The 25923-nt window shown below is 40.3% G+C and overlaps 1 protein-coding gene across 4 annotated transcripts in view; it reads right to left on the reverse strand.

Moving 5' to 3' along the window:
• LOC126979376 (DNA topoisomerase 2-binding protein 1) overlaps nucleotides 1-25923 on the reverse strand; it is a 40705-nt gene that overhangs the window by 11305 nt on the left and 3477 nt on the right. For 2 of the 4 annotated variants that reach the window (XM_050828629.1, XM_050828626.1), the window contains exons 4-21: nucleotides 25533-25640; nucleotides 24889-25026; nucleotides 24685-24806; nucleotides 22465-22640; nucleotides 21210-21304; nucleotides 19627-19743; nucleotides 17902-18126; nucleotides 10924-11101; nucleotides 10523-10651; nucleotides 9316-9491; nucleotides 8200-8363; nucleotides 6568-6767; nucleotides 5175-5357; nucleotides 4158-4277; nucleotides 3938-4084; nucleotides 2828-2979; nucleotides 1446-1550; nucleotides 124-174 (exon numbers count right to left, since the gene is read on the reverse strand). In XM_050828629.1, the coding sequence (XP_050684586.1) occupies nucleotides 124-174; nucleotides 1446-1550; nucleotides 2828-2979; nucleotides 3938-4084; nucleotides 4158-4277; nucleotides 5175-5357; nucleotides 6568-6767; nucleotides 8200-8363; nucleotides 9316-9491; nucleotides 10523-10651; nucleotides 10924-11101; nucleotides 17902-18126; nucleotides 19627-19743; nucleotides 21210-21304; nucleotides 22465-22640; nucleotides 24685-24806; nucleotides 24889-25026; nucleotides 25533-25640 (2586 nt within the window). Of the gene's footprint in view, nucleotides 1-123; nucleotides 175-1445; nucleotides 1551-2827; nucleotides 2980-3937; nucleotides 4085-4157; nucleotides 4278-5174; nucleotides 5358-6567; nucleotides 6768-8199; nucleotides 8364-9315; nucleotides 9492-10522; nucleotides 10652-10923; nucleotides 11102-17901; nucleotides 18127-19626; nucleotides 19744-21209; nucleotides 21305-22464; nucleotides 22641-24684; nucleotides 24807-24888; nucleotides 25027-25532; nucleotides 25654-25923 lie in introns of all 4 variants that reach the window. The other 2 variants (XM_050828627.1, XM_050828630.1) reach the window with 2 other exon arrangements.

Here is a 25923-nt window from a genome sequence, read left to right on the forward strand (position 1 = left end):
CTACTTACCAATCGTCATATCGATCGGCTGCCTTCTTGGGGTGTTATAAAAATTAACATAATGGAAAAATAATTAAATGTGTTCCATTCTTTTCAAAGTGCACTTGAAGACTGGCTCACTTACCTGATCATGAAATGATTTCATCATTTTTGCTGGTGGTGTGTCCATTTCATCCTGCAAGTAGAAGTTTAAATTAAGAATAAAACATTATTATTTATCCCTCGTAACGTTTTGGTGAGTAATTTTTGTGACGTAGATTTAAACAAAAATATAAGATCCAAATAAAATTTGTTTCAGAGTTATGCCGACATCAATATACTATTTGATAGTAATTTTTATGACTATGATATTATTTTATAGAAAGTGCCCAATAGCTTTTGGGAAATACAAGTTAATGTATTAAATGAGCGCCATCGGTCCTAGCAAATTTTGCACGACAAGAAATATCTTTTTTCAACCTAACGTCTCTACTAACTGTAGTATCACCACTCTTAAACAACACTTCCCTTAAAGCCTCGCCTAGTATCGGACTTTTGGGTCTCGAAATCTCGGCCGATTGCCAATTCCGTGGCCATCTAGAAGGCAAAGCCAAATTGGCTTCGAAGAAGCTGGACTTCATTAATAGAGCACGGCAATACTTCAAGCCGGCCCACATTCTAGCGCTCTACAAAGGGCAGGTCCGGCCACAAATGGAGTATTGCTGTGGCGGTCCTTTCTTCCACGTACTACAAAGCTGTGGAATGAGCTTCCGGGACTATACGACAAAAAAAAGCGCGTACACCTTCCTTAAAGGCCGGCAACGCTCCTGTGATTCCTCTGGTGTTACAAGATAATGTGGGCGGCGGTGATCACTTAACACCAGGTGACCCATACGCCTGTTTCATTAAAAAAAACTTGTTTGTCTACTGTTATAAGCCACGATTTCATAATACCATAGAAGTGTGCAGACAAAACAAGAACAAAATGGAGACTATAAAATTTTGCCATTTTAAATGAGGTTTTTTATTACTTTTTATTATGCAAGTATGAACAGGTATACAGGCAGTGGTCAGTGTTGAAAAGGTAATATGAAGTCATTAAGATCTGGCCTATCCACTTCTTACGTGCGGGGATTTTATCTATAGAGTGCATGTATCCCAGGCCAGACCTGAAGTCACTATGACGATGGAATGTTCAATTCTTCGTTAACGGGCTGGGAATATATCTATGTCATGAAAGTGTATTTCCGTGAATAGCGCCCTTTTAATATTATATATTAATTTTATATCGATAACTTAATTGTAATTATGACATAATATATTTAATTTTTATCTTTAATTTAATTAAAATTAAATTATACTCAACTCTCGCTGTATATATGTTATGTAAGTTAAGATTGTTTGTAGTTCTACGGGTGAAATGCCTGAAATAAATGATTCATTATTATCATTAATATTATGACATACCTGTATCATTAATTTCCGAGGTTTGATTGTATGATCAGAAGGCGGTGTGGTAACGGACCCACTGTTGAATTGTGCGAGGAAACGATTTCGGATCTCCGACAGAGGCTGGAACCATAAAGAAGTTAAGTGAGAGTGAGTCAGACTCGTACAAGAATGTTTCTGTGCCATTGTACAAGATATTTCATCATGACGTACTTCTAAACAATTTGTTATTTTTTAGAGTGGGATTATCATATCATCACCTCTGGGATTAATTATACAAATTAAATTTGTAACCAGTTGAAACTTAAGAAAATAACAAATTGTTTAGATTTGAAAGAGCAACATCCCAACCCAATAATTTCCTAATATGCAATTATGGGGTTGAGCAGGTTATCAACTGTAAAGTAGATCCTGTAGATGGAGCCACTGCCTGAGAGTTGAACAAAACATACCAAGATTTACGATCCATGCGTCACTCGAAATGTTGGCTCAGTTGGCAAGAGCGCTCAAACGGAATAATACCTCGTCCATGAATTTTGGATACAAAACATGTACTTCTTAATTTTACTTCCGCATATTAGACCGGAGCTGGGAGAAGCTCACTGTCTAAGGTTGTACATACAACCTATATTAATATGAGGTATACTTGGCGTTGCGTAGAGACGACGCTTCATTGTGTGTCTTCTACCGCATTTATCACGGGGATTGTTCCGAAGAGCTGTTTAACCTGATTCCTGCCGGCGAATTCCTGAACTCCACAAGTTGGGATATCATCCCCACCATCTGGATGAGTGGCGGTCCTCCACAGTGCGGTTTTCAAGGAGCTTTCTTCCACGTACTACAAAGCTGTGAAATGAGCTTCCTTGTGCGGTGTTTCCTTGACGATACCACATGGGTACCTTCAAAAAAAGCGCATACACCCAAAGGCCAGCAACGCTTCTGTGATTCCTCTGGTGTTGCAAGAGGTGTTATTTTTGGAATCGGTGTCCTTCCGCCGCGACCCGCTCTCGCCTCCCGCCACCTCATGACTCAAGCTAGGTTTATAAGATAGGTTTGTAACTAATTATAATGCATAAGATTAATTAATTAGATTGTATAAAAATACGCAATTATTTTTATACTTTTTTGTGCATATACAATAGATATACTATTGTTTTGGAATTGTTTTTGTAGTCGGTTGTTTTTCTGTTAATTGTTTTTTTATTTATTTTTATGGAAAAGGAGGACAAACGAGCGTACGGGCCCTTTGGGTCTATGCGCTTTTTTTGAAGGTAAATAAAATAGAATTATCAAAATCGGTTCACCCAGACGAAAGTTTTGAGGTAACAAACATAAAAAAAAACATACCGACGAATTGAGAACCTTCTCCTTTTTTAAAGTCGGTTAAAAATGTACTTTACCGTTTGTTTGTGCACTTCGCGCTGCGGAAGCTGGGCCGGTAAGTCGTGCACCACGCGCCACAGACGCTTCCTGCTCTCGGGGGACAGTCGCCCGGTCCCGGGCCGCAGCGCCGCGCCGAACTCGCTGTCCGGAGTCTGTATGTTGCTCGCGACTGTACACATATCATTTATATACTGAACATAACTTGAGGAACAAACACAAACTTGTGATACCTAAAACTCTAAGTCGAGCTAATAAGTCTTTTATTGGGCGATGTATATGCTTCTACGATATGATCCCACAAAATGTAGTAAACAAATGTGTTACGATATTTAAAAGAATTGTTAAAAAACGTTTGTGTGGGAAAGGTTACTATAGCATAAACGATTTTCTTAATGATACCACTGACTGGGAATAAAGTGATCACCCTCAGGCTCTTTAATTATAAATTTTTATTGTGCGATATTACATAGTAATCCATATTTTTATAAAATAAAAGACCGCCGAGTTTCTTGCGCCCATTCTTCTCAGGTCTAAGGCAGTCTATTTTGAATGGGTGGTAGTTTTTGACGCTCGATAAGGGATTTTGAATCCTATTTTGAATAAACATGTTTGAATTGGCATTTTATACAGTTTGTTATTTTAAAGTGATACTCACTTCTGGGATAAATACACAAATTTAATTTGTACCAAAATTCATAGAAGATGCGTGACTTCAACCAGTGCCTCTCGGGCTCCGTCCGTCGTGAGACGACCTGAGAGTTGAACGAGACCAAAATATCGGTCGATGCGTCACTCAGTGGGTAAGAGAGCTCAGACGGAACCGAAAAGGTGCGGCGGATTGAAGTTTCGAATCGTCCATGAATTTAGATACAAATTAAGTAACTATTATATCATACAAGAACTGTGGTAATGTGTAGTGGTATGTGGTACATAAAGGGTTCATTCGGTGGTGGTTAATAAATGCCAACCATACTCTAATGCATCGCCAGAAGAATCACAAAAGTGATGCTAGCCTAAAATATACACACTTTTTTTAAAGGGCCCCGGTATCAGACGTCAGAGGGAGGGATGTCATACCGAACGTACCGTTACAGTTTTAAGTCGTTAGAAGTTCGTTGGATACTTACAAGGATCGGTGGGTGTAGCCGGAGGGTCTGAGGGCATCTCACCACGACGCAGAGCGGTTAGTCTACGGCGCGTGGTAGGGCTCAGCCCCACTAGGTTTGGGGATGACAGTGCGTCATCTAGCGGAGGCGTGCACATGGCCTCAGCTGCAAGAAAAAATTATTGGGGGACTGTAAATCATGTCGATATTTTAATTTTGAAAGAAATATAAAGTGTGTTCACCTTGTTTAATGTCATTTTGCACCCGCTGCAGTTGTTTGGGTGTGCCCTGCGTGTCGCCACCGAGCAGACCCTGCCGCGCCATGGCAATATATCGCGACGCGGGCGACATCTCGTCACCATCTAGCGTGTTTAATTATAATATTAATTATAAACTATTAATGAAGTAAGAACTTCTTTAGCCGCGTTGTGCACTTTTTAACAATATAAAGAAACATATAAATATATATACTTATAGTACTTGGATGGGTGAAATCTAGTGAGTTCGCATCACCGAAATGCTTATAGCAGTATATCTGTAGCTACAGCTGACGACGTACAGCTAACATTAGTGCTATGTATATTTTCTAAGTGAAATTTTATGGATTTAGTGAAAAAAACAATGTTTACGGTGCATTGTTTTTCTATGATTAATATATGGTGGAAAATAAGTTTAGAAAATATATTAAATATAATTGAAAATAATTTAATTATTATGAAATTTTCAAATTTTAATGCTAAAAAGTTCCAAGCTTTCACTTCTGTCGGCAGTCTCTACAACTGGCAATTTATTTTTTAACTTCTTTATTTTTACTAATTGTTTTTTTTTTCTCAATTTACAAGTGTATCTCATATCAAAGTAATTTTAAAGCACTTTTTCACCACTATGTGGCGTTGTAAGATCTCAATTTTGAAACGGATCAACCGGTCGTCATGACGACATGTTTTTTATGTTAATAAGGCACGAGACGAGCAGGATGCAGGACTGATGGTAATTGATTCAATGCAGTGCCACGCAGGATTCTTGAAAAAAACCAAACATTATGAGCGGCACGTTCAGCCATAAGATTTAAGTCAGTGAGTTAAATGTCATTTGCCCGGTAATTCACTAGCAATTACTGCTTCACGGCAGAAGAAGGCACCGCTGTGGCATTCTGTGCAAAGAACCTCCAACCTCCGTTGGTAGATTTATTAAATAAAATTAAATATATGACTCATGTGACAGATACAGAAGACAAACTCTTTATTTAAGTCACTCACCGCCGTCGTTTTGTTTGGGTGTTTCGTCTTTAGGCAAAGACCCGCGCCGGGGCACGTGTGTTCCTGCCGGGGGAAGCATGTCGTTCTCTTTGTTCCTCTCATCCAACTCCAGTCCATGCGTTTTGTTTCCCTCTATTGATGTCTCTTCAACTTTTGTATCCTCTTGCTCAGGTAAAGGGGGCGCTAAAATTTAAATATTAAAAAGGTTCTAAAGAATTTCGAGATACCTACATAGAGATATTGATAGGGATATTCTTAGTTTACCATTTTTGACTTTATGTACGTATATATTTCATAGCATACTTAACATATTTACCGCTAATCGACGTCTGCTGTTCGTCTATTTTGCGTAAGAACTCAAGTTGGAATGAAGGAATTTTAAGTCCATCTTTGCGGGGGTTTTCTGTAGGTTTCTTCAAGATGTTTTCCACCATCGTAAGATCAGCGAATTAAAGTACACATAAATTATTATACACAAAAATTAGGCGTAGTCCCTGACTCATGGAAGTCAGCCCTTGTCCATCCGATCCAAAAAAAGGAGACAGTTCGGATAAGCAAACAACAGGCCTATTGCTATTACCTACCTGCTCTCCAAAATCATGGAGAGCAAAATCAACCGCCAGCTCTTGGTATACCTAGAGGGTCACCAGTTGATCAACGACCGACAGTACGGCTTTTGCCATGGTCGATCGGCAGGTGATCTTCTGGTATACCTAACACATAGATGGGCGGCGGCTATTGAAAGCAAGAGGGAAGGTCTGGCAGTTAGCCTGGATATAGCGAAGGCCTTTGATCGTGTATGGCACAAGGCGCTCCTCTCAAAACTTCCATCATTTGGGCTTCCCGAGAGCTTGTGCAAGTCATCAAGTCATATCTGGTCTGGCGCACCCCAGTGTCAGCTCGATCCATTTGACCGCGTGCAACGTAGAGCAGCTCGAATTGTGGGGGACCTAATGCTCTGTGAACGGCTGGATCACTTGGCGTTGCGTAGAGATGTCGTTTCATTGCGTGTCTTCTACCGCATTTATTACGGGGAGTGTTCCGAAGAGCTGTTTAACCTGATTCCTGCTGCCGAATTCCACCTTCGCACGACACGCCACAAGTTAGAATATCATCCCCAGTGCGGTTTTCAAGAAACTTTCTTTCACGTACTACAAAGCTGTGGAATGAACTTCCTTGTGCGGTGTTTCCAGGACGATACGACATGGGTACCTTCAAAAAAAGCGCGTACACCTTCCTTAAAGGCCGGCAACGCTCTGGTGTTGCAAGATATTGTGGGCGGCGGTGGTCACTTAACAACAGGTGACCCGCACCCTCCTTTGTCCTCCTATTTCATGAAAAAATATATATATATAAATACCGTAACAAATTACAACCAATTTGAATATCTGACCTGTAGTGTCACCAACGAGATAAGGTCCCTCGTGTAGTCGCACGCCTTTCTCGGCGCAGTCCAACAGCCACTGGGCGGTGACAGCGGGCAGGCCCCACTTAACCGCGCCCTGGTACTTGTCGCCCACCGGAGTTGGACAAATCAAGTGTGTGGACGCTGTGGCGTTTGCGGTCGTGCGGCGGCAGAAACGTAACTGCGTACTGTTCCAAAGAAGGCTTATTGTACTAGATTATACTAATAGTTATTTATGCAACTGTTGTGTAATAAGGGGTATTAAAACACGAATGTGGATTTATCTCACGAGGCGAAGCCGAGTGTGATAATAGTATCACATGAGTGTTTTAATACCTAATTATCAACAGTTGCATACAAGACTTTATCTACACCCAAAATATGAATCCTTTAAAAGATTCTGAAACAGTTAGCTTACTGCTAACATTAAAACAGCCAGTCCTAGTAGTAACCTAATATCATCCATTACTGATTATATACAAATAAACTAAGTATTAATGAAATAATTATTTATTCAAGTAGTAATTTACATTTTGTATAGTGCAATAATTAAAATTCACTTGAATATTATATTCTTTTTTGGAAATTAATCGCTCATTTTTTGTAAACAAAACAATAACAATATCGAAGAAAAATGGCGGGGATTCGAATATCCTATTTTTTTTTACGGTGCGCGACGTTTTGGTGGTGTGGAACGCGCGTAAACAAAAATGTTCTTTTTTTGAAATTCATACAGATGCGAAGCATCGAGCAATAAGAATGTGGCTGTCTGTTAAAACTCTTTGCGCATGAAGGGAATGAAAAAAAAATAGGAGTGTTGTTATGAAATTCAGTACAACATTACAACACTTTTTTGGATGATGTAATGGTTATTAGAACATTGGGTGTTTTAATGTTGGCAATAAGCTGTTTCAGAATCTTTAATAGAGGATTAAAAGCAAAGGTGTAGATAAAATTGTATAATGTAGACTAAGTTATTACATGATTTAAAAGATAGGTTGGGAGTTTCTTATTAGTTCTTCTGCTCATGTCCTTTCCTTACTAATGTAGCTTCATGATGTTTATCAAGTGTTGTTATTTTTATATAATTAATTTCTTTCAGATTATTTCTAAGAAGGATTTGTTAATTATTCAATTATTTAACAGCGAAGGACTGATAGTCATGGAAATTTTTGGGAAGGCCTTTATCCAGCTGTGGACGTCTTCCGGCTGATGAAGATGATAATGATGATTTCTGAGAATGTCAACTAGAATGAGTATATCAGACATAATATGGTATCTATATGATGAAATACCGGTTGAAAGATTCTTGGGACAATTTTTCTCTTCCAACAACATATGTACATGTATACAATAATAACGTGTACGAAAAAGTACTCAAATGTTGTGAACCACAACGGCGCGTTTTTCTGCCATGGAGTAGTAATGTGTAAGCATTATTGTGTTTCGTAGCTAGTGCATTTACTGGGCAAATGAGACTTCACATCTTATATCTCAAGGTGACGAGCGTTATTGTAGTGCCACTCAGAACTTTAAGATTACGATCGGCACTGTTTAATAGACAGGGCGTATTAATTCTCATCAGCTGAACGTCCTAAATAAAAGAAAAAAGTTACGCACGTAGCGCCGCACAGTTCGGCCAGACGGTCGAGGAAGGCTCGCTCCACGCCGCTGTAGGTGCTCAGGCTGGCGACCACCCCGGCGAGCGGCACTCGCACGGCCACTCGCACGGGCCGGTGGAAGTACTGCACTTCCAGCAGCTCGCTCGATGATATGCAGTCTTTCTGAAATGTGCAGCGGTTGGCTTATTCAAGGCTCCCGCTTATACAGGTAAATTTATGTCCATACTCAACATTTTTATTCAACAACATTAGAGTTAGCTTCTTTAAATACTCAAAATACTATGGAGCTAATAAAAAGTCTGGCCGACTGTTCGACTTGTCAATAAAAAACGGTTACTTACTCTTGCTGTTTATTTATGACAATAAGGGACGAGACCAGTAGGACTTTCAGCTGATGGTTATTGATACGCCCTGCCGAACACAATACAGTGCCGTTCAGAATTCTTAGAAAAACTCAAAATTCTACACGGCACGATTATTGCGCTCGTCACCTTGCGACAAAGATGTTAAGTCTCATTTGCCCAGTAATTTCACTAGCTACGGCGCCCTTCAGACCGAAACACAATAATGCTTACACATTACTGCTCGATGGTAGAAATAGGCGACGTTATGATACCCATAATCTAGCCAGCATCCTGTGCAACGAAGCCTCTCACTGATAAATACCCTAATTTACACGACATGGAAGCACAGGGCAAAATACTAACTCTGGCATAATATAAAAAACAAATGAGTACTTTTTCATATACATATTATTGCTTATAAGCAAAATCAGTCAACATAACATTTGCCTTAATAAGATACTCTTGTATTGCATATTGAATAAGTCACAACATTGCAGTCCCACGGGCAGATCATGTGAGATACCTTGGATGACATTTAGAAAAAAGACTTACTTGGCAAAAACATATGTTCAAGGTCCAAGGGTGTCGTAAGAACTTCCCTAGTGTCTTCATGCCGCGGGACAGCAAAGGCCAGGCTACACTCCGTTATAAATGTTCTACTCTTGCGCACGCTTATTTATCAATATAAGTCAATGTTATTAGCTATCACCAAGAGAGCCATATCGCTCAACTATTAATAAGGGAGAGAGCTAATAGTTCAATAAACTCACAATCCAGAACACGGTGACGCAAGGCACTTCGTCTCCGACCTCGTCCCAGTCCAGCGGCACCAGTCTATATTGCCCCCCTCCCCCGGCCGCTACGAGAACACCCCCCGCTGCCGACACCTCGGCGCCGATCTCACAGATGGCTTCTTCATCTAATCCACACACTTCTATCTTGATGCCTTCATAACAAAATAAACAATAGAAATACGATTAATGATAGAAAATAAGTCCGTCCCTTAGATTATATGTCTCGATAGTCTCTTGCTGTCAGACAACCGATAAAAACAGGCCAGGTTTAATACTTTAGTGTGCGTGACAAGCTACACTCTACGTCTTACGCTCGCGATTTGTATATCATTCTGTGTTAGTGTGCGGGCATTGCTCAAAATAGAGGTTAACTCTAAGCTCAATTTCCGACGTTTTCACTGCTGTCATATTCTATCTAGACGTATAAATCTATTCATCCATTTTAAGAAGAGTCAATACAGAATCAAACAAAGGCATTCTTGTTAATAATTATTTGCAACAGTTTGTTCATGGCCCGTAACTTTTTTGGCATGTATTTTAATAATAATAATATAAGAAACTTTAGTATGTATAATATTATTTTCTCAAACATGCTTGGAAATTATGATGATATTGTATTATTTTGACAAGCTTGTCGAGATAAATAAGAATTTCTGTACTGGCAAAATACAAGCGAGCAGCCACCAGCAAAGTTGTATGAAAAGTATGAAATAATTTAGCGGCCAAAAATATTACACAGTAAAGTTATGTCATGTAATAAAAAAATGGAACGATGGACTTTACTCGTAGGCATTGCAACCAGTTTTATTTGAACTTTGAACTGGCTTGCAAATAGAAAGCTTTTTATTGGAGTAAAACCTAAATTCAGATTTAACGCGGGAAAAATAAATGTTATTTGTCATTGATTTTCAAAAGTAATTCTATTTGACAAAATGAGTTCAAATGATGACACGAAGCGTCATGAACGAACTTTAACGCCACAAGAGGCGGCAACAGCCGTTTAGTTTTTAATTTATTGGAGGTTTTGAGAAAAGGATTATAACAAGCCTTGGTCGTACTCGTCTTTGATAGCCTCGGCTTTGTCTCGTCCCACATTTGCTCGTTCATCATCTTCTCTTTTGCTGGCTGCTGCAGTAATGATAATATGAGTATTATAATAAATAAAGTAAAATCAAAAGTATACCTCTGAAAATCTGTTCAATTTCCTCAGTAGGCTCGTCCTGCAAGTCTTCTGTGATGTCCGGATGTTGTGGGTGTGGCTGTCTGGGTGCTTCACTTTTTTCTGGAGTTTTGTGTGGCTCTTCCATTTGTTCTGTAATGTTTGTGGAAAAAATTATGCAAAAATCATTCCTTGAATATACAATTACATCCTTGGTGGATGTGAATCACAACCACAGACATTTCTGGGTAAAATTTAACCGAAACCTCTGTACCACTCCCTAGGTATGTGCGCGGCGAAATAGAGGAGATAGTAGGGCTATCTGCTCTATAAGCCGGCCGTTAGCACACACGACCCTAGCTGTCAATTGTACGAGAATTCGGTGGTTGTCTGATTAGAGCCTGTATAATAGTGGTAATACATACGACTCAGGTAATGATTGACGAGGTCGTCATGTGGAGGTGACGGAGGAGGTTGAGGTGACGGAGGCGGCAGGTGCAGCTCGGGTCGCAGCAGTTGGAGGTTCCGCTTGCTCATGGGGGACGCAGGCTCCACCTTGCTGCGGGACTTCACCGGGGTCTGGGGCTTGCTGTTCATTAAGTACTGGAACAATATAATAATAATCAGGATTTGGGTGTCATTATGGACTCTCAATTGACATTTGTCCCACACATAGATCACATTTTAACAAAAGCGTATAAACAACTGGGATTTGTGCTGCGAGTTTCTTACGGCCGTTCCCAATATACTATCTACAGATAGAGATAAATTACTACCTTCTAATATCAGTAATTAGCTGTCAATAATCTGAAGCTGTCCCAAAATACCCGATAAGTCATTCTTATCGCCTTATATAGGGACGCGTGAATTGAAACGATAGTTATGATTTTTATCTCCAGTAAGAGATAGACTGAATATTGTAAAACGGCCGTAAGCCTTTCAAGTGTCCATTGACCTACAGAATATTGAATAACAGTTTTGTACGGAATCATCTTGAGTTTGCTTGTACAGTCTGGCAACCTGTATATAGTAAACATATCGACAGAATAGTAAGTGTTCAAAAAAAGTTTGTAAGATGTCTGGTTTACAGGTTTGGTCACGAATATGTGGACTATGAGACTTCAATCAAAAAATTTGATATGATGTGTTTACAGTTTCGTCGCAATTAGATTCATTCTAAATTATTTTTCAAAATTCTCAATAAATTGACTGACGTTCCCGTCCTTTTGCATAACATTACATTTAGAGTACCCCGTAGATGTGAACGTAAATGTGTTTATAAACCGTTATTAAGCATTCATTGCAGAACCGTTTATGTTAAAAATGAGACCTAACATCTTATGTCTCAAGGTGACGAGCGCAGTTGTAGTGCCGCTCAGCTTTTTTGGGGTTTTTCAATAATCCTGAGCGGCACTGCATTGTAATGGGCAGGGCGTATCCATTACCATCAGCTGTACGTCCTGCTCGTCTCATCGCTTATTTTCATTAAAAAAATTGCATATTCGTATACTCGCATTCCGCATAGCAGGACCGTTTATATTAAGAATTATTTTATCAGAAGAATGTGTAATTATATGGCTACTGAACTTTGCCACTTAGACTTTTTCATCATGTTAAAATCGATAGCGTCATTTAAAAATGCTGTAACCATACATTTAAAAACCTGTAACCAAATTTAAAATAATATTATTCAAGAATCCTGAGCGACACTGCATTGTAATTTGCCCTGTGCTTCCCCGGGCCGTAACAAGGACAGGGGAGTCGCAGGCCCAAGGGTGTCGTAAGAGGCAACTACGGGCTTTTTAAATGTGGGAGCGTCACGTTGCCGTCTTATGACGTCAGAACAATTGGGCCAGACTCGTCCGGGTTATTACCACACTCGCACAGAATACCGGCGTGAAGTAGCGGCCTAGTGCCGCCATGTTTCGCATGGGTTAGTGTCGAGAACCGGTGGCCATCCCACAACAAGATTATGAAAGCGGTCCTTAAAAAGATAGTACCCGACGAGGGTACCGGCATAGCCGGAGAATCCCTCCCCAAGCATTCTCACTCGGGCTGCCCCTCGTATTCTGGGGAGGGCACAGTACCTCGCATATCAAATAACAAACACCACGGCACCCCGCTCCACGCTCAATGTGGACTTTTGTAGCATCAAGGGAATTCATTCATATGAGAATACTTTATTGGACTTTTTTGTAAAACAAAATACTGAAAATGAAAATACTAAAGACGAGGCAGTAAGGGTTCGGGCTATTGCCTGTTTGCAAGAACGATTTAAAAAAAATGTACTCTATGCTCCTGTCAAATCAAACATCAATGGAGGTGCGTTCATAACTCATTATTTTTACGAAAACACCTAAGCAACATTTAATTTGTAATTCAAAGAACTGTATTTATTTATCTCAATATATTCTTGATAATGTAATGTATGTTCATAGGCACATAAGTGAATTTGCCAGAAACTGTCATAACCATAAAGTTGACACCAGGAACAGACATAAACTTATGATGCCTACTACTCGGCTAAGTCGAGTTAGTAAGCCTTTTGTGGGGCAATGTATATGCTTTTACAACATGATCCCAGAAAATGTTCAAGACAAAAGTATTACGTTATTCAAAAGAAATGTTAAAAAACGTTTGTGTGGTAAAGGTTACTATAAAGTTCTTGAGAGACTTGTGTTCACGCAAGTTTACAAAAGATTTAGTTCGGCTTTAGATCAATGTCAACACGGATTTATAAAAGCACGCTCTACCGTCACAAACTTAGCAGTACTAAATGACTACATATCTGAACAAATGGTACAGGGTAATCACGTTGATGTTATATACATGGACTATACGAAAGCATTCGACCGAATTGACCATTGTATTCTTCTTAAAAAGCTTACAGCACTTGGTATCCGTGACGATTTATACAATTGGTATCTCTCTGATAGAAAACAGGCTGTTGTTCTCAATGGGTACTGCTCTTCTTGAAAAAATATACCCTCTGGGGTCCCTCAAGGATCATTACTAGGACCTCTGCTTTTTATAATTTTCATAAATGACATTGGACTATTCATTAAAAATTCGAATTACCTTTTGTTTGCAGATGATATGAAAATTTTTGGTACCTACAGAAAATAATAAGACAGATGCATTACGCATTCAAGAAGATTTGTATAGACTGGATGACTATTGTACTTTGTACAAATTAGACCTAAATGTATCCAAATGTTTCTACATGCATTACACTAGTAAGCCTACCCCTTTTCCTCATACGTATATTTTAAAACAGGAGCGTCTATCTGTTGTAAACGAAAAAAGAGACCTAGGTGTTGTCGTTGATAACTTTCGTACCACATATTGATCTGACTATCAATAAAGCGTCTAAAGCACTAGGTTTCATAATACGTACAGCCAAACCTTTCAAAAGTATTAAAACATTAAAAATTCTCTACTGTTCTTTCGTTCGCAGCCATCTTGAATATGGTTCACAAATTTGGAACCCAATGTATGCTGAACACATTAATCGATTTGAAAGGGTTCAGCGGAAGTTTACACGATATCTAGGCTTTAAGTTTAAAATACCTAATGTAAGCTATGAAGAACGCTGCAAGCGCTTCTACCACTTAAAGCTCGTAGAGATATTTCTGATATAATCACCTTAATCAAAATACTAAGAAGTATGATGACTGTACTATATTACTGACCAAAGTCTGTCTGGCAGCCCCTAGTAGAATGTTAAGACAACAGCCTATCTTTGCTGTACCATTCTGTCGCACAAATTATAGAAGAAACACATTTATTTTAAGAGCTATGCAGTCATTCAATCTTTGTGACACGGATAATATTGATGTTTTTAACTCCAGTATTAATTCAATTAGAGCCCATTTGGTAAAACAATTTAGCAGTGATTAACAAATTAACATAAGGAATGAAATTACTCCTTTTTGATCATGGTTTCAACTGGCGATAGGAGTGCGAGAAGATTTTATATAAGATTTTATTTAAAAATTTTATGAAGTTTTATTTAATAATTTTTAATTACACTTGTGTTGTTTGTTTGTAATTAATATGTTAGATTTAGTAATATTATACTTGTTCCTATGTACATGTAATCATCATGCAAGCATGGAAGCCTATTATTAGCTCGAACGAATTATGTTTGTTAATTATTTTAATGTATGTAAAACCAGCTGTTGGCTTTCTTAAAAATATTAAATAAATAAAATAAATAAATAACAGAAATAACTTTCTTTATGATACCACAGATTGGGAATGGAGTGACCACCCTCAGGCTATTAAATAATAAGTTTAATTGTACAATATTACTTTGTAAATATATTTATTCGATGAAAACAAAAGCCCGCTGAGTTTGTTGCGCCAATTCTTCTCAGGTCTGAGGCATTCATTTTGGAATGGGTGGTAGTTTTTTTACTTTCAATAAGTGATGTCACATCCTATTTTGAATAAAAATATTTGAATTTGAATACTATCATTTAATAAGTACAAAACAGGGCTTAATGGTTTATAATTTGACGCTATAAAGTGACATTTCAAAGTGTATTTTTAGTATTTTCTATGCAAAAATTCCGCTAAAATCATATCGTTTTAGGTTTCGAAACGCAACGCATATGGTTCGAGTAAGAGAGACAAACTTATGCAACGACTGTAGAGCGACCTCTCTTTCTCACACCGCGGATCACAGACAAATTTATTTCGTTCATTCTTCATAAGCGATCCAAACGCCATACAGTAAAAGGCACTTCATGGTACGAATTTTAGCGATTCAGTTTAGGTACCTAATCTGAACTGCATCGGAATCGCATCGCTTATTAAAAGTTGATGGTTGGCCCTCTGAAGTACAGTTCAGACAGAAAACTCTGTTTTCGTTGGACGTCAGGAAGTCGAGCGGGCCGGATGGCATTTCACCAATCGTGCTTCGAACGTGTGCCCCTGAGTTGACGCCGGTGCTAACGCGTTTATTCCGCACTCTCATTCCAAAGGCGTAGTCCCTGACTCATGGAAGTCAGCCCTAGTCCATCCGATCCAAAAACAAGGACAGAGTTTGGATCCGGCTAACTACAGGCCTATTGCTATTACCTCTCTACTCTCCAAAATCATGGAGAGCATAAATAGCCGCCAGCTCTTGGTATACCTAGAGGGTCACCAGTTGATCAACGACCGACAGTACACCTTTGCCATGGTCGGTCGGTAGGTGATCTTCTGGTATACCTAACACATAGATGGGCGGCGGCTATAGAAAGCAAGGGGGAAAGCCTGGCAGTTAGCCTGGATATAGCGAAGGCCTTTGATCGTGTATGGCACAAGGCGCTCCTCTCTAAACTTCCATTATCATGCTGGAGTGCCCCAAGGCTGTGTGCTATCTCCTTCGCTGTTTCTTCTGCATATCAATGATATGTTGGACACCTCCAACATACATTGCTATGCGGACGACAGCACTGGTGATGCCGTATTCACAGGCCATGCAGGTCTCTCTCGGGAAATCGTCGACCAGTGCCGGGAGAAACTTGTGTCTTCTATCGATATCTCTTGAGAAGGTTGCGGAAATGGGGTAAATTGAACCTTGTCCAATTTAACCCCCAGAAGACTCAAGTTTGCGCGTTTACCACTAAAAAAACCCCATTTGTCGTATCACCGCTCTTCGATAACACTTCCCTAAAAGCCTCGCCTAGTATCGGAATACTGGGTCTCGAAATCTCGAGCGATTGCCAATTCCGTGGCCATCTGGAGGGCAAAGCCAAATTGGCTTCAAAGAAACTGGGCGTCATTAATAGAGCACGGCAATACTTCAAGCCGGCCCACATTCTAGCGCTTTACAAAGCGCACGTCCGGCAACATATGGAGTATTGCTGTCATCTTTGGTCTGGCGCACCCCAGTATCAGCTCGATCCATTTGACCGCGTGCAACGCAGAGCAGCTCGAATTGTCGGGGACCCAGTACTCTGTGAACGGCTGGATCACTTGGCGTTATGTAGAGACGTCGCTTCATTGTGTGTCTTCTACCGCTTTTATCACGGGGAGTGTTCCGAAGAGCTGTTTAACCTAATTCCTGCCGCCGAATTTCACCTTCGCACGACACGCCACAAGTTAGGATTTTCAAGGAGCTTTCTTCCACGTACTACAACGCTGTGGAATGAGCTTCCTTGTGCGGTGTTTCCGGGACGATACGACATGGGTACCTTCAAGAAAAGCGCGTACTCCTTCCTTAAAGGCCGGCAACGCTCCTGTGATTTTTCTGGTGTTGTAAGAGATTGTAGGCGGCGGTAATCACTTAATACCAGATGACACGTACGCTTGTTTGTCCTCCTATTCCATAAAAATGAGCAGAGATCCATTACCATCAGCTGCACGTCCTGCTCGTCACGTCCCTTATTTTCATTACAAAAAATGTATGCCCGTATACTCACGTCGGCCTCCCGCAACGCTCGCCGCTCTCGCACGCTGTGCAGCAGCCAGCGCGCGTCCAGCACGGGCAGGTGCGGCGCGCCCGCGGCAGCCCGCACGGCGCCGCGCCCCGCGCCCGCCGCGTGCGTTACTCGCTCGCCCGGGCTGTGTCCGTATACTATACTCACGTCGGCCTCCCGCAACGCTCGCCGCTCTCGCACGCTGTGCAGCAGCCAGCGCGCGTCCAGCACGGGCAGGTGCGGCGCGCCCGCGGCAGCCCGCACGGCGCCGCGCCCCGCGCCCGCCGCGTGCGTTACTCGCTCGCCCGGGCTGTGTCCGTATACTATACTCACGTCGGCCTCCCGCAACGCTCGCCGCTCTCGCACGCTGTGCAGCAGCCAGCGCGCGTCCAGCACGGGCAGGTGCGGCGCGCCCGCGGCAGCCCGCACGGCGCCGCGCCCCGCGCCCGCCGCGTGCGTTACTCGCTCGCCCGGGCTGTGTCCGTATACTATACTCACGTCGGCCTCCCGCAACGCTCGCCGCTCTCGCACGCTGTGCAGCAGCCAGCGTGCGTCCAGCACGGGCAGGTGCGGCGCGCCCGCGGCAGCCCGCACGGCGCCGCGCCCCGCGCCCGCCGCGTGCGTTACTCGCTCGCCCGGGCTGTGTCCGTATACTATACTCACGTCGGCCTCCCGCAACGCTCGCCGCTCTCGCACGCTGTGCAGCAGCCAGCGCGCGTCCAGCACGGGCAGGTGCGGCGCGCCCGCGGCAGCCCGCACGGCGCCGCGCCCCGCGCCCGCCGCGTGCGTTACTCGCTCGCCCGGGCTGTGTCCGTATACTATACTCACGTCGGCCTCCCGCAACGCTCGCCGCTCTCGCACGCTGTGCAGCAGCCAGCGCGCGTCCAGCACGGGCAGGTGCGGCGCGCCCGCGGCAGCCCGCACGGCGCCGCGCCCCGCGCCCGCCGCGTGCGTTACTCGCTCGCCCGGGCTGTGTCCGTATACTATACTCACGTCGGCCTCCCGCAACGCTCGCCGCTCTCGCACGCTGTGCAGCAGCCAGCGCGCGTCCAGCACGGGCAGGTGCGGCGCGCCCGCGGCAGCCCGCACGGCGCCGCGCCCCGCGCCCGCCGCGTGCGTTACTCGCTCGCCCGGGCTGTCGTACCGCACGCCGCCACACCGCGAGATCATGGCGCCGGCTCGCTCGCGGCATACGCCCTCCAGGCCCACCAGCCATATCTAATGGAAACCATGTAGGATAGTCACGACCGTAGAATAATAACGCTTAGAACGTGAGAACCTCGGATACGTTATCCATGTTGTTGAAATTATAACTTTGCGCGGCGGCCATCTTGGGTTTCAAAAATGATGGCAAATTCGTTCTCTGCACCCTCGAGAACCTCGGATTCGATATCAATATTGTTGAAATCATAAAATTGCGCGGCGGCCATCTTGGATTTCATAAATTATTCCAAATTCGTTCTCTGCACACTAGAAAACCCTGGGAACGTTGCCTCTATCGTCTCGCTTTTTCGTTTTCATCGAGTTTCAAAAAACAACGATTCTAAAGAACTTCTTTACTTACACTTCAAAGATTGTTGCAACAATAATTATTAAACATGTGATGTTTTTATAAAATTCTAAATTAATATTTTATTTCTTCTTTATTTATTACATATAATCTAGTATTTCTTACAATTTACTGATTTAGGGAATGTCTATTCACTTGCAACATTATTTGGTTGTCTGTGTGAGTGTTGGCGAATGCAAGTACGTGATGCTCACGCACACATTAATTATAATGTTACTTCTTTAAACAGGAACTATGAAAGAAACTATCGTTCTGAGCGTTATTATTCTATGATCACGACGATATCATATGATCCCAAGTCAATAATAAATATTAATTAAATTATTAAAAGTTTTGTGAGACATTATTATCTTATTAATACCGCTTATTTATTAATAGTGCATCCGTGGACACCAATAGTGGCGCCCTGTCAAGCCCCACACTACGCACCCAAGTCCGCAGTAAGAGCTGCGACGTTATCGCGAACACTCACCCTGATGCTGAACCTCCGAAGTCCGAATGGTCAGAAACTAGTCGGTACCCACACCGATAAAACGTGAGTAAAGCCGTATTAGTATATAAGATAATAATTATTAATTTATATTTCCTTTCCTGACTTACTCGTGTAAGGCATTATTACTTTTTAAGTATTTGACGTTTGTGTATTTTTCTTGCACCATTTTACATGTAGTATATAAAAGAAATTATTTGTAAAACGATGAAGTTGTAAATGTTGGTTTAAAGGAGTGTCAATGAGTTTCTTGCCACCTTTTCTCATTGAGGCCTTTTGCGAAATGGCGTTAAATGTAAAAAGATAAGAAATTTTTACATTCGTCTTTTGAAGTGATTTTGATTTGATTTCACACTGTTTTAAGCCTTCTCTTCCGCTATCAATTTTGGAGTCACTTTTAACATGGCCGAGACATCGGGAGCTCAGAAATTATTCCGCACCACGGGACGGGATAATTGATAGGTGACTAAGTTTAAACAGAAGTGGCCATTGCCTCTGATCTAAATAAACATTTACAACTTCAACATTACACAAGATATTTTTATAATGTATGCAAGTAATACTTGAACATGCGACTTACTTGTACAAAAAAATATATTTTAAAATACATGTTTATTTCAAATAGTTTTATAAAAATAAAATAATAAAATGATCTTACCCCAAAACCATCAAAGATAGGACCAGCCTTTTTAATTAAACTCATATCAAACTTCTCAAACTCTTCAACAATTTCTTTGTCCATTGAAGTGTCATTCTTCTTAATCTCTTGTGATAACTGCAATTCATAAACATAGTTATTAAATCTTTATAATTCATGTATTTAATTAAGACGACCTGTATAGCCGAGTGGTTAGCGATCCTACCTACTAAGTTAGAGGTCCCGGGTTCGAATACCGGTAGGTGCAAACTAATGAACGGATTTTAATGGGGATTACTTCATGGAGTGCAGTTTAGTCCAACTTGAGAGATAGGATAGTTTTTATTTCGATCCGGGTCCAAAACCCATAATTATTTTTATTTTCAATATTTGTTTTGTATGGATATATTTTGAAGTTATACTTCTTCGTTCTTTAGGCGCGTTATTTTTAAAATATTATTAGAGTGAAATTTTAAGATGCGCGCGCATCACTGTAACACAAAAGAAACACGGTGAAGTTGGTTCCTAACATTTTCAGACGTTTGCGACATTCGTTATTTTGTTTTTGGTTTCTTCGTCCATTATTAGGACAGGCAAAGGGTTCAAGCCCATACAGCCGTAGTCGTTATTTAATAATTAATTGTCAAAGCCGTCCGATTTTTACAATATTGTTCTTTCTACAAACGTAGAATAGCAGGAGCAATAAATAATTTTAAGGATATTGCTTTGTTACGCCAAAGAAGTATAACTTCTTGCGTGCTTGTAACATGGCCGCGAATTCATAACTACACACACACTTTTACACACTTAAATAGAACAGGCGGATAAGGAATCCTGTGAGTCGAGATTATTACAGATAAAATGAAATATGTGATCGTTCTAGGCGAATAATGTATAATAAACCTTTATTTTACCACTAAACAGTATGTGTGTGACGATAGGAGGCAGTCGTTAGTATGCAAACAAACAAACAAAAACAATGTGTGAGATAATAACGCAAAACGCCTGTTGATCACATCGCACTTTGTCTGTTGCCTGTGACTTTAAGATGAATATGTTGCCAGCACCATTTTATACGTCGTCTTTTTATGGAATTCGAAGACAAACGAGCATACCGGTAACCTGGTAGGTTTTTTATGACAAGTCATGAGACGAGCAGCACGTTCAGCCGATGGTATTGATATGCCCTGCCCATTACAATGCAGTGCCGCTTAGTTAATAATAATAATTAATACTCTCTTGCAACGCCAATCAAGGAAGTACAGGAATTTTTCCGGTGTTTACGCCTTCAGGTATACCTGACATTCGACAGTATGGTTGGACCTAAGTGGACTAAAGTTTATGTGAAAGTTTTCATGGTGAGGATAATATTTTAGTTTGTCTAATGTGCTGCGATGTTGGAATAAAGCGGCAGGAATTTTCAGAAATTTTCAGAACAAAAAAAAGTGAATTCACTTGCGGTAGAATTCACACAAAGAAGCGACATCTCTATACGCAACAAAGTAACCTATGGAGGTAATCTCAGAGTACTGAATACAGCTTGTTTTAATGAATCTCAATTTTTAATGTTTTCCTTAACATAGCATATCAGCAAGCACTAAAACCTTGGTTCTGGAAGTCGTGGAGAAGTCAGCTGGCCTCGTCTCGTTGACTATATTGCTCAGAGCGCGGGCATTGCCGATGCGGGAGAAATCAAGACCTGGAAACAGATTAGTTGATCAAGTCAGCTCAACTGACACAACTCAATTATAGTCCGAAATGTAATTCGAGATCAAAAATGTAAACAAAGAAATGTCATGGTCAAAATGACAATTCAGAGATTATCAACATTTTTCTTGGTAGTTTTATAATAAACTTATTTTGACTAACAATACAGAAAACATATATACAAATGTCTTTATTTGATAATGGTTACATAAAATAAATAATTTCCACTTTAATATTCACTCTCTGATTAGGTCTGAAGAACTTGATGTCGACGAATCGGAATTGGTAATGTTTTAAATATATAAATTTTATTTCCCGCAGCCAAGTTGTCCCCAGCAAAAGTATGATAATTCGATTTTTCTCTTATTACTATTTCCAGTAACTGAGGTTTTCTCATATATTCTTCATAATTTATATTTATGGATATGAGCTATTCAATAATTTGCGCTTTCAGTCGGGCAGTTGTGGGGCTCGATTCAAACCTTCGGGAGTGGTAAGGTTAATTAAAATAAATACCGAATTGGTTTTTAGCTTTGGTAGTACGACCTTTAACCACTTTTCATAACGAGCGAATTTTCAGTGTTTTTTTGTATTCGAACATTAATAATGCTCCATCCACAAAACCGTCTTCGCTGCTTACTTAGGATTTTTAATTTGAGTATCAAACCACATTTTCGATGTTGCGTGACCTTTGGCGCTTGCGGGTAGCATATTTAAAATTTAAATATTTAGGACGACTCTCATCGTGTGCATTGAAAAATCAGGCAGGTCAGAATGTATTTTATGCTATATTACAAGGAGAAAACGTTGTGCAGTATTTAATTATATGTATATAGACTACACTTAAAATTTTAAATTGATATTATAGTATATTTCAACGTGCACAATGGTAAAGGTAATTATTTGGTGTTGGCAACACCATTGTTAACATTTTTGATCTCGAATTATATTTCCGACTATAGTGGTGAGTAAATGTTTAAAACATCAGATTTGAGTGTATTTTTTCCGAATAAACCGTAACATCAGCATGAAGTTCCTAACTTCTTTGTCATTAAAAACAAAATTTGTCGTACAGATTTCTGCGGGATAAATCGAGAAAAATTCAATGCGATACATGCTTGGCCTACTTTATCAAGGGCATAGTTGGCTCACTCATGTCAGGAAGTCGGTGTTCGGGCAGCGGCGAAGACGTAGACGCGCCTGCGACCCGGAACTGCGAGAAAGGTAGGGCTACGCCCCTCTCGGCGCTCTGCACAACCCACGCGGGCACCACGCACCACTTGCCGTACTCCAGTGCCGCCTTGTACTTGTCACCAGTCACTCCATCCCTTTAACCAACACAGATCATATTCAGCAGCTGAATCAAATTATTTCAAAAATAGACAGGATTTTGCATGTTTTAGAAGGGAAACTTATGATCACTAGTTTCAATTTCCTTATTAATTTCTATTTATTGCAGGTCAATATTTATTACCCACGCGAAATAGCGATATCATCGACTTGAAATAGCGATATTACCGACGTGAAATAGCGATATTACTGACGTGAAGTAGCGATGTTACTGACGTGAAATAGCGATATGACCGACATGAAATATCGATATCACCGACGTGAAATAGCGGATATTACTGACATGAAATAGCAATATTACCGACGTGAAATAGCGATATTACTGACGTGAAATAGCAATATCACCGACGTGAAATAGTGATATTACCGACGTGAAATATCGATATCATCCACGTGAAATAGCGATGTTACTGACGTGAAATAGCAATATTACCGACGTGAAATAGCGATATCACCGACGTGAAATAGCAATATTACCGACGTAAAATAGCGATATCACCGACGTGAAATAGCGATATTACTGACGTGAAATACGATACGAGGGCTGCACTAAAAGTATCGGGAATGGAATATTTCCACTGTTCCTGTCATATTAAAATCTTTTTAATTGAAAACTCCTTGGTTTTAAAAATCGAATACGATTTATTTATTTAAAAAAAGATTCTCGGTCTTGTCACAAGGTCTTTTTAAACTTGTTTAGTCGTGGAGAAAATGTAATTTACTTGAGAAAATTCTAGAGCGATGATTTATTATGACTTTCGAAGTGGTAAAACACAAAAACAGTGTGTTGACCGGATGATTTCTGCATTTGGTGATGAAGCCCCATCCAAAACCACAATTTATCGCTGGTTTGCTGAATTTCAAAGTGGACGTGTCAAGCTCAGTGATGATCCCCGTCAAGGTCGTCCAAAAACTGCAGTCACCAAAGAAACCGTTGATGCTGTGCTTAAGCTGATAGAGGAAGATCGACATGTGACATACCGCGAAATTCAGGCAACTTTAGACATTGGCATGAGTCAAATACAAATAATCTTGCATGAACAATTAGGTGTAAAAAAGTTGTTTTCCCGATGGATACCGCATTTGCTCTGTGAAGAGCAAAAGCGACTCGCGTTACTTGGTGCGTCAGAACTCTCGAAAGATTCCACGCAGGATCCTCAAATGCTGTATACAACATCGTATCAGGTGACGAATCCTGGATATACGTGTACAAACCCGAAACAAAAAACCAGTCACGAGTTTGGGTGTGTTGCAAAAAAATGGTGGCCACGTTTGTCTCCAAAACCGGCCATGTTGCGACTATTCCTCTTGAGGGAAAAAGAACGGTTAATGCAGAATGGTATGCTAGCATTTGTTTGCCACAGGTCGTTTCTGAACTCCGTAAAGAGAACTGCAACCGCCGCATCATCCACCATCACGACAATGCGAGTTCTCACACCGCGCACAGAACAAAAGAGTTTTTAGAGCAAGAAAACATAGAATTATTAGACCATCCGCCGTGCAGCCCCGACCTATGCCCTAATGATTTCTATACTTTTCCTAAAATAAAGAATAAATTGCGTGGTCAGAGATTTTCATCACCTGAAGAAGCTGTGGACGCCTACAAAACGGCCATTTTGGAGACCCCAACTTCCGAATGGAATGGTTGCTTCAATGATTGGTTCCATCGCATGGAAAAATGTGTCAAATTTCGCGGAGAATACTTCGAAAAGCAATAAATACATTTTTAAATAGTAATGTTGTGTCACTTCCTTGATTCCCGAAATTTTCAGTGCCGCCCTCGTATCACCGACATGAAATATCGGTATCACCGACGTGAAATAGCGATATCACCGACGTGAAATAGCGATATTACCGACATGAAATGCAGCTTTGCCGCTGTGTTTCGTTCGAGTTGTGGTTTATCCGGAGGCCTGCCGGAACATATATTACTAATTAAATAGTCATACAAAATTTTTCTTGCAAATATAAACCCGTTTTTAAGATTTTTAAATTTTAGTCAATAGTACAAAGATTACATACTTGTTTAGCACGACAACATCGGTGGATTCACTCTGGAATGCTCCGGAGAATGTGCCACCATTTTCGTTGACAAGTTTCATTATGTTCTGCTTTTCCCTTCTGCCCAGACCAGAGGTTGTCACCTACACATAAAAATCGAATGTTCACAGGAACACTCTTGTGTATGACACATTCTTGACCGTATATAGAAAAATTACCATTTACCTGTAGATTAGTGAAGGGGGGCAGACGATAAGAATCAAAGTCTGCAGATGAACCGGTGACATTGAGTTGTAATGAAGCGTCCCAAACGGCCTGCACCCACTCTGCACTCATTATGGGTATGCCTTTCTCTACAGATTTCTGAAATGCACATAAAATTCATATGATGGTTCGGATATCTATATACAATTTCTCTTAGTAGAAGTGTGGAAAGGAAAGGAAAGACCATACTCATCTGATGATATTGAAGAAATTGGAGAAAATGACTGGATGGTAAAAGAAAAGGATAAGGTCTGGAAGAGATTAGAAGAGCCCTTTATATAAGAGGGATCCATTTAAAAATGTAAATAATACATTAATATACTAATTATAAATAATAAAATAAAAAAAATATATATACTAACTAATTACTTAGATTGAATATAATATAATAGAATAGAACTAACAAATTGAAAATGAATAGATATTAAGTTTCTGATAATATTAAAACTTATTATGCTTAAATTGCATACATTTCAAGGCACTTTTAAAAAAGCACAAAAAATAGTATGAAAATAATATTTAAAAAAAAATAACCATATATCTTTATCCTTATTATCCTACATTATAACAATTCTTAAAAAAAAAAAAAACAGATTAAGACTTACACTATATTTATCAGAAAGCACTGTATCAGAGATGAGGTGTGTAGTGTCCTCTGTCAACACATTGTTGTAAAGTCCACCCATCCAATAAACCTTGTTCTTCATATCAGCCTGAAAAAAATACCTAATCTTCTGTATTTTATATTAAATGAAATGGAAGTATAAACTTGTATGTTATTTTTCAGTACAGTAAAAGCTCTTTACTCGCGAGGTAAATGTGCCGGGAATACATAAACCGTGAATATGAAACGGTAATTCATATGGGATTATAGGGGATACATTCATAAGTGACAAAATAAAGAATAAATATTTTGAAAAACCAATTTAATTGAAGTTCTTGACTATGTTAATTATATATTATCTTCAGGCTTAGGTATGGTAGGATTATGATATT

Source organism: Leptidea sinapis, chromosome 3, assembly GCF_905404315.1.
Source record: "Leptidea sinapis chromosome 3, ilLepSina1.1, whole genome shotgun sequence".
NCBI lineage: Eukaryota > Metazoa > Arthropoda > Insecta > Lepidoptera > Pieridae > Leptidea > Leptidea sinapis.